Source organism: Apteryx mantelli, chromosome 22 (genome assembly GCF_036417845.1).
Source record: "Apteryx mantelli isolate bAptMan1 chromosome 22, bAptMan1.hap1, whole genome shotgun sequence".
Lineage (NCBI taxonomy): Eukaryota > Metazoa > Chordata > Aves > Apterygiformes > Apterygidae > Apteryx > Apteryx mantelli.
This window is the reverse complement of record NC_089999.1, coordinates 14,111,673-14,128,718: the sequence shown is the minus strand read 5'-3', so window position 1 is coordinate 14,128,718 and position 17,046 is coordinate 14,111,673. Positions and strand designations below refer to the sequence as shown.

Sequence of the window (17,046 nt, the reverse complement as noted above, 5' to 3'; positions counted from 1 at the left end):
CTCAATAGCAATAATGTCTCAAGATTCCTTTGAGAATTTGGACTTTTTTGACATGCCTGTATGTGAAAATTTAGGAATAACTTGAGTTTCAGAGGAGATAGCGCCTTGCAACAACACTCAATACGTTTTTGTTTGCTTTTTGGTTACTTTTTCTCCAAAATTACCTGCCTTTTTATTCTGCATTAATCCATTTTGAAAGGGATTAGCTTGCTTTTTTTTTTTTTTTTTTAAATCAATGATGTGTGAGCAAGCTTTGTTTGGATGCTTCACTATCTCATGTAAAATAATCTTTTCCAGCTGCCACCCCACACCATCAAGTTGAACTGCCTCATCACCTGTGTGCTTCTTTCTGCTGTGATTCAACTTCATCTGTTTAAAAGGTAGCGCACGTTATGTCCTTTTACAGCTTAGTCTTTGCACAGTCACTGGTATCCTTCCATGCTCTTGAAAGAAATTTAAAAATGGTGGTGTTTTGGTTAATATTTCCTGCTATTATATAGAATGGATTTTAAAAGTGGATTTGAAAAGATATAAAATTGATAATAAACTCTTGCAACTGATTAGGTTGACTTATGTTCTGTATTTGGTAACATCACACAGGATCAGGGACTTTCTCAGTTGTACTTTCATTTTCTTGATGGTCATTTCATCCGAAGAAAGTTGATTGTATCTCAGATGGTATGAAACAAGGAACAAGGAGAACACTGTTTTGAAAGAAACATCTAACAGAAGTTAGTACTCTGGAAAACATTGTATCATGATGGCAGGCACAGCAATGACTGTATTTGCTAGAGACACCTCCCTGCTACGCGCTGATGTGAGGATTGATTTTTCATGCCTAAAAATAGAGTATTTGGTTTTCCACAGTTGTGCAACTGCAAAGGCTGCTCTTTTATTTTCTATTTTTTCCTCCTCTTTTTATTTGTCACCAAAGGTGTCTTTAATTGCCATTTACATTATAGAATGTAGAAACGCCTACTGAGTCTTGGAGACTTCTGTCTCTGAAAAATTCTGTAGATTTTGTTCTCTGTAAGCTGAAGTATCTCAGAGTAGGTTGTGGTTTTATGGACAAGATTTTCAAAAGTAATTCTCAGATTGTTTTTAGGTACTTAACTTGAGAGACCTTAAAAATTATGCTTGGTGTTAAGTCTTACATATTTCACTGTGCTGCCATTAAACCTGCTGCAAATAGGATCACTTTTCTGGACTTCTGTTTTGTGTTCTGTCTTGTCCACTTGGATTACATGGAAGGGTTCATAATTCACTGTCTGCACAGTAACATTTTCTAATGCATAATTTACATTTTTGGTGATATATCATATGCTGGGATGGTGTTACTATTTTTTGTCATTTTCCTGAGTAATGCACATAATTAACTGCAAACACCAAGATATATTGATGCCCAAATGCACAACCAGGAAGATGAACAATATGTTGTTTTGGAGAATCCTCGGTTGGTAATTAAGTCTTAAGAACTACCCGTTCATACTGGAGCTGGCCCAGATGGTGCATGAGAAGAGGAAATAACTTACTGGTTTTCAGCTTGGGTTGGTCATGAGCTATCCTGAGCTGCTTTAACTTGTATGGCCAGTGCCCTAAAATCCCAGAAAATTCCCCTTTACATTCCCTTCTACCATGTCTCTGAGGACTAAACCAAAACTGATCATCATGAAAACACAAGATGAGGCAAGAACAGCTGGTTGTCACGCTCTCAACCAAAAGTCTTGTTATTCTTTGTCTCTCAGGAAGCTGTAAGCCTTGTAAACAGTGAAGTACACAGTCTGCATCAGCTCCTCCTGCTTGGGGTGGCAGCGCTCCAATACTCACCTACTGCAATAGTTAGACGAAGCATTTAGACTGCATTAAGTGATTATTTTAGCCTATCCTTTTGGGAATAGAGATGAAAATTGTTATGGATAATAATAGTACCTGCTAATTAATCTGTAACAATTCTTTGTTATTGCTAGGACTACTTATTATAGACGAAACCCTATGACTTAGCCCACTTCATTATTCAGTCCATAACTTTCTAGAATCTGACCTTACTTTATATCAACGCAGGTTCTTTCACATCTTTTATTTTTCTGTTTTTCAATAGTGACACCTCTAATTCCCAGGTGGTGTTCCCCCTTACAAATGCAGCTTCAGAGACTATCCTCCCTGCCAATGTAGTCCAGAGTTGTGTGAATAATCAGTATTTTTATTTGCTGGCCAAGCGAAAAACAAGCTAAAAATGTCCCCAGCCTGGAGATTTTGAAGAAAGAAAGTAGATTAGGAAAAGCAGCACAATATGAATATCTACATCTTTTACTACATTGCAGGGGGGAGAGGGGAAGTCTAGTATCATGATGACTATTAGACACCTAACTACTGCAGCACGGGTAATTTCAGCACAGATTTTAACTGTGCTTGCCTCATGTTTGATGCTTAATGCTCTTGAGCTACCTAAACCTTAGCACTTAATTCCCATTTTCCCCCTATATGTACTTTATAAAAAGTGGAGGAAGGCTCAACTGTATAACTTTGTCCACCTGCTTGTCTTCATATAGTGTAAGATCTCTGAGGCAAAGATTCTGTTTGTCTTGTATGTTTGGGTACTGATATGTATTTTACAGAAATTACAGTAGTCAGAGTTTTACTAGTACAGCTGAGTAAAGGCTTCAAGGTTTAGTATCACAGTTCATAGGTACTTCATACTGGGATCTCAGTGCTGTACAACTATTACCTAATATATATGCATAACTCTCTAATCAAGTAGATAGGCATTATACCCCTTTTAGCTGACCAATGCTGACTTCTTTTGTGATAAAATTGGATGATACTAATATTAAGTTAGCATGTTATGATTGAGGTCTACAATGCCAATATGCCTTACCATGTCTCTTGTTCAGTTGTGAAAGAAGATGCAGAACTCGCAAAGTTCTTCTTTGCCCAGGCGGTACTTTGTTCCATGATATTAAAAGGAGGCGCACTGTGCCTTAGGAGAGCCCACACTGTGGCACTGCGGTTTTGGCAAACTTCTCCCAAGAGCAATCACTGAATGAACGATGTTCGCAAACAGTGGGAAACTGAGGCATGTAGCATATAAAACCTTCTCTGCACAGTGGAAATGGACCTGCAAAGATTTTCTGGAGCAGTCAGTGTGCTATAGCTTTGCGAGCTTATGTTACGGCTGTGTAGACACTGCAGAAAACTTGTATCCAAGTTAGGTTGTGAGACTTGAGAGGAATCGACAAGTAGATGGTTTAAAAAACTAGTTAGGTGATTGGGTGCAGAGTAGTTAATGGGGCATACTCTACCTGGAGACCAGTAACAAGTCAAGATTTTGTTATTCCTGCATTTCTAAATTTGGGCTAACTCTTACATCTTGCAGACAGGAAGGGAGGGGTTTGCTGTCATGGCACTGTAAATATAATACTCTCCTTCACTTTCATTTTCACCCTCCAGTCTTCACATCACAAAATTTTCCACTGTCTGCCCTGTCAGGAATTGACGTGCAATTTTACACTGTCTAGATCAGGAAATGGCAAATGTAACATCTTACTTTTTACCCTGGACTGCTGCTTTTAAGACACGTTCAGGATGCAAGCAAGGATCTTACTTTAACTGCATTGCCTGAATGGGAGTTTGCAAGTAAAAGACATTGCTTGCTTTCTACTGATTGACAATGTAGGATGAATGTTTCTCCAATTCATGTAATCAGTGGATGATCAGCAAACCAGAAAAATCACATAGAAGATACAGTGTGAATATACTTTCAGACCAAAGTCTTTATCTAGATTTGTGATAAGGGACCAAGTTTCCTGAATTGGTCCAAAGATTTACACCATGAATTGATACTGGCAGGAGATCTGCAGAGGCCTTCCTTCTGGTGTACCCAGTAGAGACTCACAGGGCAAATTGTCAGTGCTTCAATTTATATGTATTTAGCTGAACTTGCAGCTTAAAATCAATGAAAAGAGACCAACGATACTCTAAAGAAGCTGAAGAATTTGCCATGGAAGCAGTCTTTCTTAGCAGTGAAAGGGAAAGAGCTGCTAGTAAAGGATGTCTAACCTTATTGCCGCAATCCCTCTAACACTGGCTTTGTGTCTAACATTGACAGAAGATAATTTCACTCTGACTGAGCTGTTTGAAAATATGATGTAATTTTGGCAAACTTGCTGAAAATTGTGTAGTATTAGGCAAGACTGGACTAACTATTATGTTTTGCAAATACTCATGAAATACTCTGCCAGTAAAAAGGTTTGTAAATATAAGGTAATTCAGACAGAGTCATAAAATTGCCTGTGAAAACCCCTTTCTCCATCCAGGAAACATTGTGAGGTGGCTGAAGGTATGAAGATCAAACCCATGATTTTGTGTAGGACTTAGCAGCTAAGCCATGCTGACCAGGGTTTGGCACTTGTGGGTGGGGGGAAAAAAAAACAAACACCTTGAGTAGGTAGATGCTAGTATAAAGGTAGTTAGAGGCTTATAGGTTAGTGATGGGAGATAAGCACATGAATTTTAATGAAATTGTTCCAAGAAGAGTGCTGTATGTTTCAATGAAAAACAGAGTAATAGAGAAATCTTCTAGTTAGGAACTGAGAATTGCTCTTCCTTTCCAGCAAAGAGATCTGAGAGCTTATGTACTACACTTAACAGATGAGAGATGGATATGAGGGGAAATGAACTCATTAACCTGATATATTCTTGTTACAGGTCATAATAGGAGGAAATGCCTGTGATTTACAGAGTGTTTGAGTCAGGAAGGCCTTACTAGTAATTCTGACCAGGAAAAAAAAGGACGCAGGACGGATTCCCAATGGACTAAATAAAACTAAATTTAGAAGCCATTTAAAACAACCCCTGTCCTTTACAAAGAACAGATATAGCAGGTTCTATGAAATTTTTCACACTGGCTCTTAGAAGTAGGTATTGGCAAGTATATTTGAACCCAAGGAATCAAAGAAAAACTTGCATGCCAGGATGAGATAGAGCAGATGGCTTTTTCTTTGCATCAAGCAGCTGACAGATTTGAAATGCTTGTGTAATGAATGCCTCTCTCTGACAGGCCTTATATAGAGATCATGTCATGATTCATGATAGACTGTCACCAAAACTGAGAAAATTTTAAAACATTTCTGATAGTTAAGTCTGTCAAACTGAAATTGACCCCGAAGTAGTGTTAGTTGTTACAACAAGAAGCACATTATGTTGGACAGGTAGTCTGTGAGGAGGGACTCCACTACTAAAAAAATGAGGCTGTACAGAGCTGTCCTCAGGCACTTCCAGATCTGAAGTTTTCTAGAATATTGCTTCATAAGAGAAGGCTTATTTGTGGCTTTAGTGATAATGTAAAACTACAGCTAGGCTGGATGCAGAAGGTGGATTAGTAATGTGGTGAGCAGAATGGCATTTAGCATTTCTAGAGCTGGAAGATGTTCTTGATCTACCCACACTTTTAATCCCTTTTCTGATCAGATAGATAAGCAGTCTGGGGCAGTATTGACATAGAAATATTAGGCAATTTTTGAGAGAAGTTCCCTGTTGGTTGTTCAGAAGAAATCAATTAGGAAAGAAAAATTCCAGAGATTTGGGTATAAGTATGACTATTAGCGGTTGATAGAAAGAAAGATGTGGTAAATACGCAGCTCACGTAGTTTGAAATAGTTTATTTTTCTTTTTATTTGATATGGAGCGTTTAGATGTGCCATTTTAGGTTTTTGGAGCAAACGAGCAAGGTGCCCAGTGATTCTTTGTCTACCCTAAGCAGATCAACTGCTGCATCAGTTGCAATTGCTCCAAACATTGTAAAGATTTCAGCAGGAGGGAGCCCTCTGTTTTGATAATGAGTCTTGTGAATTCAGTTTGGTATTCTTTAGCCAGGCAATATCACAGGTTTTTTTGTGGAAGAAAAATGTCTCACAATTGCTCCACAAAATAAAGCATGTGGTTTAGTGGCATAAATAAGGAAACAATACTCCTTCAAAAGACAAAGTGACTTATGAGTACACCGTTATTTTCTCCTGATATTGTCCTCTTCTAATTGAGCTTCATGATCTTTCCTCAGTGTGGAAATACAGAACTGAGTGATGCTCCATCCTTCTCTGGATATGGCAATTGGTCTGTGTTCTTCAGAGCTAGAATTTTCAGATGCAGTAGTACAGTGGATGCAAACACTTGCTTTGGGGATAAAATTCAACCAATGTCTGAACTTGTGCCTAAGGCCAATTTTAGTTGACCCAAGTCAAATAAACAGGGTTGGGTATCTCTTAAAAATGTGCACAGCAGCACACAGTATTAACTTGCTACTCAGGAAAGCACTTGGATAGGGAGGTAAGTAGGTTGAGAGAAACTGAGAAAAGTGGGATACATAGTCTGGAGCCAGTACAGGAGAAGGATGAGGAAAATTTTACAGTTAAAGGAAAATTTTAAATCAAACACTGGCAGGAAGATGAGTGATGCTTTAACGGAGGAAACATGCTCACCAGTTGCTCTGAGCTCCAGAGGGAATCTAAAGACCTCAGCACAACCCCCAAAGGACAGAGAGAAAGAGATCACCATGAATGTCATTGTCTGCACTCCCAGTGAGTCTACAGTCACCAAAGGGAATGAAAATGAAAGCATTCTATCAAGAGAAAAAACAGACTTGAAAGCATATTTTCTGATTATTTGCTGAGGCGGGTAAGATCATTAATCATTTATCAATGAATTAACCTCCTACTTCCTTAATCCAGGATGGAGCATTGTTCCTTCTGTTTGCATCTAAGCTTATCCTGAATGTATATTACCCATTTCAGTGTCAAGTAAAATCATGATTTTCAATATTTTTAAATCATGCCTATGCTTCTAAAACAGTGTGGCAGAAATAGACTGCATTGTACACAAACTTCAGGTTTTGCAGATTTTGGTAGACTTCTGAATTGACTTAACAATAACCTTCTTGAGAGCTCATTAAACTGAAAAAAAATCCTATGTTCATATTTCGTGGAAAGCAGTAATTTGCAATTACAGTAAATCTAATGTAGACTCAGGAAATCAGTCATTTAGCAGAAAGTTACGTAGAAAGGTAAAAACAAAGAGTTATATTTCAGAAATAAGTGTTGGAACACTGGGTTAAGAGCACTCGTCGTTGCCCAGACCGACTTTAGATATTTATTTGGTGTGTGAACTGTTGGTAAGTTTTCAAGTCCTGTAAAACTGAAGAAGATGACCCAGCCTCCATGATAACAGAATTATAACCCTACTCAGGTATTTTGTGAAGTGGCTAAATCAAGCTCCAGAACCATACCATTCTCTATTAAACTTCATAATTTTCAGAGCAGTTTCTATCAAGTGCACTATTTTCATGATTTTTATCGCATATTCCCATGAGACAAAATGCAACATTTGGCAGTCCTTTCCCTTACACTGTGGTCAGGAACAGTGTTGTGAGATTACAATTATTACATACATTTAAAAAAAATTTTAATATCTTTGGATGAAAAACAGTACAGAAATGCAGAATGTAGTTATACCACATGAAAGTAGTACTTGTGATTTCTCAGGCTGAATTTTAGCTTCTGTTCCATTTTGTTTTAAGTATTTGTAACTTTCTGGAACTAAAGTTATTTTTATACTTCAATATTTTATTCTTAATTCCAACTCTGAATTTTTTTTTTGAAGACCAGTATTTAAATCTCTTGTATCATTTCAAACTGATTAGAAATTCTACCTATTTACTGATGTCAAGCAGTGCTGTTACTTAGAGTGGAGTTACTTCCTCAGACCATGCTTTTACTATATCTGAACACATCTGCCATTCTTAGTTCACTGTTTAGTTCTCAAGCAAAGAAATTTTTTGCAGGGTGTGATCTTAATGTCACCTTTCTTTACATTAAAGCTGTTTTTGAGAAGCTTGAGTTGCAGGACCGGAGAGAAGAAGCCCTGCTGTACATTTGGTCCCCAGCCAAATGCCAGCTTTTCCTTATATTCCAGACAGAGAAATCTTCAAGAGTCTAAATATGATGAAATTAGTCAAGGAGTGTAGGGCGCACAGCCCTGCGTGCCCGGAGCCCAAGTCATTGCAGCCACATGCAGCCCAGTCAATTGCCGATTGCTGTTTTACTTCCTTGCTTTAATCTGCTAGCACCTGGCCTTCACTGCTGTGGTTCTGGCTGAGGAGCCTGCCAGGGAGTCAGTACATTTCAGAAGTCACTTCTGCCTGAGCAGCAGTGCATGCAGGCACGAAAAACCCTGATTATTGATTGTCTGGTTGCTTTTTTCCTCCTTTACTTCCTCATTGATGTTTGTAATATGCGTACTTGGGAATTTTGAAAAAGATGGTTGATGAAGGGATTTTATGTTATTACTGCATTTCTGAGTTTGGACTGACTCCTGCAACTTGCAGACAGGAAGGGAGGGGTTTGCTGTCATGGCACTGTAAATATAATACTCTCCTTCACTTTCATTTTCACCCTCCAATCTTCACAAAATTTTCCACTGTCTGCCCTGTCAGGAGTTGACGTGCAATTTTACACTGTCTAGATCAGGAAATGGCAAATGTAACATCTTACTTTTTATCCTGGACTGCTGCTTTTAAGACACCTTAAATTGGCAGGAACTCAAAAATGAGTCCAGACAGTAGATTTGGGATCCTACTTGTACTCGCGTATTTTAGAGTGGCTAGACCTGAGTCTTTGGTTTAGCTTTTGACACAAAGTTGTTTCCTCAACATTGTAAAGAACATTTCAAAATAATGAAGAAGCCAGTGATGAAAATGCTACACTTAATGGTAAATATATTAAAATCCTTTGATATGGTATGGATTGTCCTTAAAGATACAGCAAGCAAGCAAAACATTAAACCAAGGAACCAATATCACTAACTTGCAAAATGTGAGGGGATATTCAAAACAAACAAGTTTTCTTTGGGAAATGAGAATCCAATCCAAATGAGTGTAAAAGATGATGATTAACAGTAGTCGGTATGAGGAGATATTTGGGAGCACCTTTTAATAGTAGTCATTAGTGTTACTAATTATGTTTCTGAGTTAGAAGCTAGCACTGCAAGGAAGTTTGCAATAAAAACAGTTGATCTATTGCAGTTCCAGAGCACAAAAGCGGGGAAGAATTGGTGAGAAGCTCTATTGCTTTCTTGCCTAAATCTTCATTTCAGAGCATACAGTGTCTGGGAGCTGGCTGTCATGGGCCAGCTTTTTTATGGTTAAGGGTGGGATACCATAAAGAAAGAACATGTTCTAAGAATTATTCTTGCATTTTTTTACCTTCTGAATTAAATCCAGCAAATTTGATAAAGCCTTGCATTTTGATAACAATTATCAGTTTCATTTTGCATGTATCCATTAGTCATTTAAATTAGTAGAATAAAATATAGGATAAGAAAATGAAAATTTCTAGTCTATGTTACTGTACAATTCTCTGAGCGTGACATGCATATGCATTTGTGTAAGACATTGTCACTGTTTCTATCTCCATCCAGTAGTACAGAACACTTCCACCATACCCCACGCAGAAGAGCATTAAGTACTATGACTCTAAAACATACCCAAGTAAGAGTATCAAGCAGTGAAAAATAAGAACAACAGAAGAGATGGTTCACCTATAACTGTTAAGAAGCTCTCATCGTACAGCTCTTGGATTCCTTACAACCCATGTATCACAGGTTTCTCTTCTGTGTCTGGTATGTTTGGTATCTAGTAGAGGAATTTGGGAACTAAATTTTTTTTTTTTTTTTTTTCTAAGACGGACGAGAAGTGCAAAGTTACTAGCAAACTGAGAGTTGCAGGCCCTATCCCAGGGTGGGACAATGGGATAATACTTGTCCTAAAATAACTTTTTTAGTTTGTAATAAACAGTAAAAGGTTGCCAGGACATTGGTGTGTCATCTATAGTCAGGTGACAGTAAGCTGGAAAATGTGAATGAAATGTCATAGCAAGGACAGAAGACAGAACCTACACCCAGAAAAACGAACAGAAAGTGAATGTATTAGTGGATTTGCAATGGATAGTATCTTACTGGGCCAAATGGACTAAGCCATTTGTACCACAATGTGGTCAAGTGTGAAAGATGTAATAAGCATTTTACTGAAGAGTCATTTTCTTGATTGAAATGGTCTGTTATGATCTGACTTCCCTCTGACTGATTGTCTTTCTCTTTCGGGTCCCATCTCAGGTTATTAGGCAGCTTTTTTGCTGTGAGTTTTGCCCTTCATACTGACTGGTACTTGTTTTCCAAGAATAGCTTAGTTACAGCTGATCCTGCTAGGGGCAGGGAGATGGACCAGGTGCCGTAGGGGGTCCTTTCCAATCCTGCTTTAATGGTTCTGTGTTACTGGTACTTTAAGGACCAAATTTTTTGTTCAGACAGTGAAGTTAGTCAAACAGGGTAGAACAGGAAGCAAAATACATGTTTCCTCAGGAAGAGAAAATGCATAAAGAACCAAGCCATTAGTTCATAAGCGCAAATAGAATACCTCGTCCTTGTCACAGGATGAGCATGTGACGTCTTAACAAATCTTTTAAGGTGCCTAGTGATTACAGGTGTCTGCAATGTTGTATTTCTAATATGTGATACTGTATGGGGCGTTTCTGAAAGAACATCATAGAGAAATCTCAAAGAGTTACATTAGATGGGCAAAGGGAATCAGAAGAAAATCCTTTGTAATTTAGGAGAAGTTTGGACAACTGAGAATTGTCTCTTTGGAGTTACATGAAGTTAGCCAAATCAGGTCTTGTTATCATCAGCTTTGCCTCAGTGTTACAGTTCTCTTAAGACTCAAGGTTGTCTGATCTCAGAGGAGCAGCCTTACAAGCATAAGTTATTTAAAAAAAATTTTTAAGACTACAACTTACTGTGTTGATGCAGAATATTACAGTCAGTCAAAGAATGTGGCTTCATTTTGAATGAAATAGCAGAAAATCTGTTGCTGAGGCTACAGGCCATCACATTTCCAGAAGCAAAACAAAATTTGACTGAAATTTGTAGCATGTTCAGAATGCCACTGAATAGGTCAAATGTTCTGCTCTGAAAGGTCACCTCTTTCATCAAAGTTAATACAAAAAAAGAAACTAGTTCTTGCATTTTGATATGGCAGAGGCTGAAGTGGCTTTGTAAAAAAAAAAAAAAAAAGGGGGGGAATCTGTGTGGAATTGGCTTTCTGAGGGAGAATATTTGTGGAAGGAGTGCACTTTGAACTTGTTTAGTTAATCTCTGGATCCACCTAAGAAATAAATGGCCCTCTTCCATTCTGATTCTCTCTCTGATAAAGAGGGAGTTTTATCAGTGATTTCAGTGAGTTAAACAGCAGGTCCTGCTTGAAAAACTGGGGTGATTAAGCTATCCCCTGACCAACTGAAGATGAAAGATGTTTCTCCTCTTCTGGTTGTTCCAAATCTGGACTCTCATATCCAGTCCTGGTATGCCTTTCCATGAGTCGTTTCTCCCTTTTATGATTTCCGCCGGCCTGTCCCCCTCTGTCTGTCTTGCAGCATATGCCATCAGACTGCATGGAGTACAGTCAGTCTTGCAGCTACCCAAGGGATAGAAATTTCAACAGTCTCCAAGCATGGGGAAATAGGGAGGGTAAGTAGCAAAAGCTTAGAAACCATTGGACATAATTGAATTCACTTTAATCTCTACTAAGATGTGTTCTGTTTTACAGTACTAGACGGTAAGATTCCTTATGTTCTATAGGAAAGAGAGATCAGATTTAATAAGAAATGGAAGGATACTAATAGAATTTTTAAACCCAACAAAGCAGCAAGTGCCAAGAGTGTGAGCTTGTTCTTTGAACTCTGAAGTTTCCTTTCAGTTCAGACCCTTTGGATTTGACCCTTGTGGTACACAGAGTTGTATTCAAACTCAGGCAATTGTATCTGTGGGTTTGGGCAGAGTTATCATTGTTGAGAAGCAAAGTAGACATCCAAGGCATGGCATTGGATCACCCAGCTCACTTATCATTTCTGCCTCCTGATTAGATGTCTGGAATATTTAAAGCACAGGGATGTCGAGAGAGAATTCTAGTGGAAGAAGGGCATCACGTAAAAAAATCTGACTGAATATTCATGAACAGCAAAGGTGAAGAAGCATGGACATGATACAGTGAAACAGAGGTATGCTCAGGCTACAGAAAACTCAGGTCTATTTTTCAAGAGATTCATCTCAAGCTACTCTGGGTGGGAAATAAACACGTACACATAACTCGGTTCATCTCCAACAGTGCTTTACACAGGCACTTAATGTTCATTTTTAAATAGAGAAACTGAAAGAAAAACTGCCTTACCCAAGCTTGTCGGGAAAACAGTGACAGTTGGAAAGAGAACGCGTACTTCCTTGTTTCTCTTCTTGTAGCCTTGTGTCTTCCAGTAGACCCATGATAAGCACTTTTATCTAGTTACCATTGTAATGATTTTTGCCCTGTTTTAGTCAGCACTTTTAAGACTTGCCTTTAATTTAAAAACAGATATAAACATTTAGTACCCTTAAAATAGTGTTATTCAGTCACGCATAATATACATGAACAAATGGTTTGGGTCAAAAACCTTGAGGCTGTACTGGCACACCACAGCATTTCTGAGTCGGCGGTTGCCTGGCAGCACGTTTTACTGCATGCCACTGTTGGCTGCTGCCTTACTTGTGTCTTTCAGACCTCAGGTAGAAGCCTAATTTTGTAATGTATAAATGCCTGCATTGTATAAAATTGAAAATCAGCTCAGTAATCCCATCTTCAACATCTAGCTGTCCTTCTAACATTCACACATACAACATTATGGGAATATTTTATACTTTCAGTGAAATACAGAGATTCTTTCTAGTTTTTCTAGTATGTTGGAAATGCACAAAGTGTCAAACCTCATAGGCAGCAACAGCTAAAATAAGCAGGACTGGAGAGGAAGGAATTCTGAAAGTGCTCTATTGAGAAAGTTCCTTTAAAATTTGATCAAAAATAAGGAAATAGTATCTTGCCAAGTACTTACTTATTTTAAATATAGAATACCTGTGCTTAATTATAAGCACCTGTTTAAATGCTTTACTGGTCCAGATCCTAAAGCCATACGGTTTGTAAAACTTAGATTTCTGTAGACATTGGTTATGGAAGTCATAGACTTGCACTCTGTCTACAACAGCTAGTTTAATCTGTAGGAGAATGGTCTAATTTAGTCTGTAAGAGTTCTTTCAGGAAATGATTTATTTTAATGTTGCCTAAAAGGTTGCAAAAACTTTTCAATATGATATACTTTCCTTATCACCAAGATCATTTAGAAATCAAGATTACAGCACACCATGCAGGAAGAAGGGAATGCTAATAACATCAGGAACTAGTCACAGCTCTGCCTCCAGTTATAGCATATTAGGTAATACCATAGCAGCCTATCAGCTGCACTCTTTCATTCTGAAAGAATATGGGATGTTTCTGGCAAGTTTTGGGATTCCCCCTCAGTGCATTGTCCACATGTAGTCTCACTCTGATATTTTGCATACATAATCCTGGACTATAAAATGCTATTGACTCACAGGAGGGATACAGAGCAGGAGAGATTAAAGGAAAGGAACTTTGACAGAAGAGACCATCTCCTAGCAGATTTAGAAAAAATTTTCACAGAAGCACGGTAAGACAGCACTATGTTTAACTGTTCAACTAGCCAGTCATTAACTGCAGCTCGCAACTGAAGTAAGTTTGTGGCACACTGTTTTTTTCCTTACTAGGAGCAAAGTTTTGGAATCATTCCCCTGCTTTATTTCCAAACTGTCCTGCTGCCTGGAAAAATTTATCCTCCTTGCTGTTGTCTTTAAAAGTTTGTGCATGTAATAGGTAATATTGTAGATGTTCTTTTAATTATTCTGTTAAGAACAGAAAACAAGCAAGTTCTTACTCTGATTGCCCATGAATGGGAAAAAGAAATGAGTAAAGAATGCATTTCATCAGATTGCACTGAGCTGTATCTGCGAGTCTCCCTTCTCTCTCTCTTTTTTTCTTTCTTTCTATCTGCCTTTCTGCCTTTCTTTCTTTTTGTCCTTTCTTTCTCTTTCCTTTTTTCCCCCTCTCTCCATCTCCTCTCCTTTTCTCTTTATTTCCATATACTTTAAAAGAATATCTAGGCATATTACTATAGTAATCTAGATTTGTTCCTAGTTTGTAACTGCGGAGAAATGCTTATTACATACTTTTTTTTTTTTACTTGGATTAAAGAACAAGTTCTAATACTTTGCAATTTCTGCACAGATAGTTGCATTCATTTCTTTTCCTGTCTGATTTTACATCAGACAGCAAGTTGGGAGGCCAGTACATGACTGGGGCTTTTACTGAAAGAATAATGTAAATAATAAAATAGTACCTTATTTACATCAGGAATATGTGACAAAGTATATTTTCTCTTTCCTTTGTCCTCATTTTTTTTGGCAACATCAGTTTTTGGTTTGTGTTATGAAACAGGTATAAACTCTGAGACTAATTCTACTTTACCTAGCAACTTACTAGTTTGCTATTTTTCTCCTAACACATTCTCCCTTGAGCAAAAAATTTGTTTTAGGATCAGAAATTAGCAGAAAATCTATGTTCAGATGAATGGCATTCAACTTTTTACAGTCTTTTATAAATGTATATGTTACATTCTTATATATATATGCTATGTATATTTTTACCAATAAAGAACACATGGAAGATTCTTGCATCCAAGTTTGGAACAGCATTTAGAATCTCAAAATTCCATTTGGGTCTGGCAAGCTTGAATATCTTGCAAAGAGATTTGGTTTAATTTATAAAGCAATATTTTTTTCTGATGGGAATCTTTACTATGTGAATAAGACAGTAAGATTTTACATCCCTTTTCCACGCAAAAATATAGTGATGTAAATTAACAGTGCATCTAATAACACTTAACAAACTTTTGAAGAACAGAGAACTTAAACAAATTTCAAAGAGTATTTTTGATATAATTGAAGCATGCATGTGTTTTCCTGATACTGATATTTATTATTTTATGCAGCCGTGGGACATTTGAAATGCTCTTGCCGGTGGTTTAGAATAAACCATGGCTACAGCATTAGACTGACAAAAAAAAATGCTTAGCTTTAGTATCATTACTCCAAGATTCAAGTAATTTTCATTTTTAATCACAGGAAGTTAAGATCAAGTCAGTCTGGTGAGTTTCTGAGTCCTGTTAAAGGGAGTTACCTTCTTAGTAAAAAAAACCTGACCTTGTTTTTTCTCTTCCTCAGGAGTGTCCCCACATCACACAAAACAAGATTTCAGCACTGTGAAGTAAAATCATAAATAAAGTACACAAAATGTTGTGCCCATGGCAGTTTGTATTCAAACCTCGTGCTGCCAAGAACCAGTCCTCTGAAGAGAAGGATATCAATAATAACGTGGAGAAAAATATGACGGTCCATGGGTAAGATCTGTGTTCTTTAATGGTTTCATATTTTCTCCTTCATTTGAAAAGGAAAGATATTAAGTGCCATGAGGTTCTGGAGAAATTAGTAACATGTTTCCAAAGCAATAATTTTAACAGAAAAACAGTTGTCCCCAAGGGTCACTGGGTGGTATTGACTTGGGTGAGGTGTATTTAAGCTTTTGTCAGTTATACAATCACTGAGGAAATAAATCATCATGCTTTATCTTTCATAGTTCTCAATTTAATTGATGTGCTGTAGTAGTTTCATGTATGGTATGCCTTAGGAAGTGTGTTTGCTGTAAAAATTAACAAAGTGATTATTAATGCTGTAATTAAACTGGTAAAGTATTTCTGTGATACAGTTTATATGAGACACTGGATAAAGTAAATTGCACATGCACTTTAATTTTCCCAGAGGCTGTTACTTATTTCATCCCTCTATTGTATATAATTTATTTCTCTCTTCATTCCCTACCCTTTACTTTTATTACTCAGAATATTTTATATTCAAATGTGAAGAAATGTGAAACTGACTGGTAGAAATGGATGATCACATACTCTTTTCTAGCTAAAAACACCATTGCCATTCCCAAGCTAAGGATTTTGTTTGGACTTCATGGTTTGGGAGCCTCTTGGTGTTTTTGAACATCTTCTGAAACCTGGTATCCAAAGTAGAGAGTTCAGAAATTCAGGCTTAATGCAGAAAACAGAGGAAATTAATATAAAATAATGTTATTTGTTTAATTAACTGGAGACTGAACCTAGCTGAAATTTCCACACATTTGTTTCCCAGAAGCTTTCACCTTCTTTGTTTAAGCTCTGCATAGCTTGTTCCCAGGTCATGACTGTACAGCTGTGCCTTGTTTAGCTTATAGCAATTACACTCAACCTTTACCGTTCCAGGACTGCTCTGTTGTATTCCTTCCCACATAGTGATCTGGAAAGGGTGGTTACAGCTTTACTATTGACTTCTGCTGTGCTCTACCCCTCACCCTGCTGAAAATGGTTAACTTACTGAGTCAGAATATCTTTCAGAGACGTTTCAGAGATGTTGGGCATCTCCCTGCTGATGTTGAAGGTAAAGCTAACAAATAAAACCTAAGCATGTTGTGTTATATTGAATTGCTTTTCTCTCTTTTAAAGCTTAGCAAAAGATGATGCCAAATTATATGACCTGAGCAAGAAGAAGATAGAGATGCCACCTGTTGTAACTTCAGCAGAGGTCAGTGATGAGAGAAAAGTCTGTTTCTAACTTCATTGTTCGATACTAATAGTTCACAGAGATTGTGCTCACTGCTCAAAACTTCTAGAAGTTCTAAAACCAAGAGTAACTGTGGTTACAGCAAGAGGTTAGGAGACTTTTCGAGAGACTATGGCTATTATGTTAATAGGCCCCATTGAAATTAAAGAGGTGATTTGCAGTGGCAAATATTGTTTGCTTAATACAAAAATACTTATTTTTGCCCATTTTGTATCAAACTGTGGATCAGGTCAGTAGTTTTGTACTCGGATGAATAAATGCTCATGTTGGAGAAAATGAGGTTTACACCTAGTTCTTCATTTTTAATTTAATTTGTAGAGTTTAATGGCCAAATAAAACTAAAAATGAAGTTTTAAAATATTTAACAAATCTGAAGACAGTGTGTATTTTTATCTTTTCTCT

General features: G+C 37.4%; 1 protein-coding gene across 13 annotated transcripts in view; it reads left to right on the top strand.

Annotated features, from left to right (window-relative positions):
* The window catches only part of NOS2 (nitric oxide synthase 2), a 41,661-nt gene that overhangs the window by 5,792 nt on the left and 18,823 nt on the right, over positions 1-17,046 (top strand). For 5 of the 13 annotated variants that reach the window (XM_067309810.1, XM_067309809.1, XM_067309807.1 and 2 more), the window contains 7 exons: positions 298-380; positions 9,466-9,666; positions 11,475-11,568; positions 11,964-12,098; positions 13,503-13,595; positions 15,205-15,380; positions 16,527-16,605. In XM_067309810.1, coding sequence (XP_067165911.1) covers positions 15,274-15,380; positions 16,527-16,605 — 186 coding nt within the window. In that variant the 5' untranslated portion in view covers positions 298-380; positions 9,466-9,666; positions 11,475-11,568; ... (1 more) ...; positions 13,503-13,595; positions 15,205-15,273. The other 8 variants (XM_067309816.1, XM_067309808.1, XM_013959939.2 and 5 more) reach the window with 8 other exon arrangements.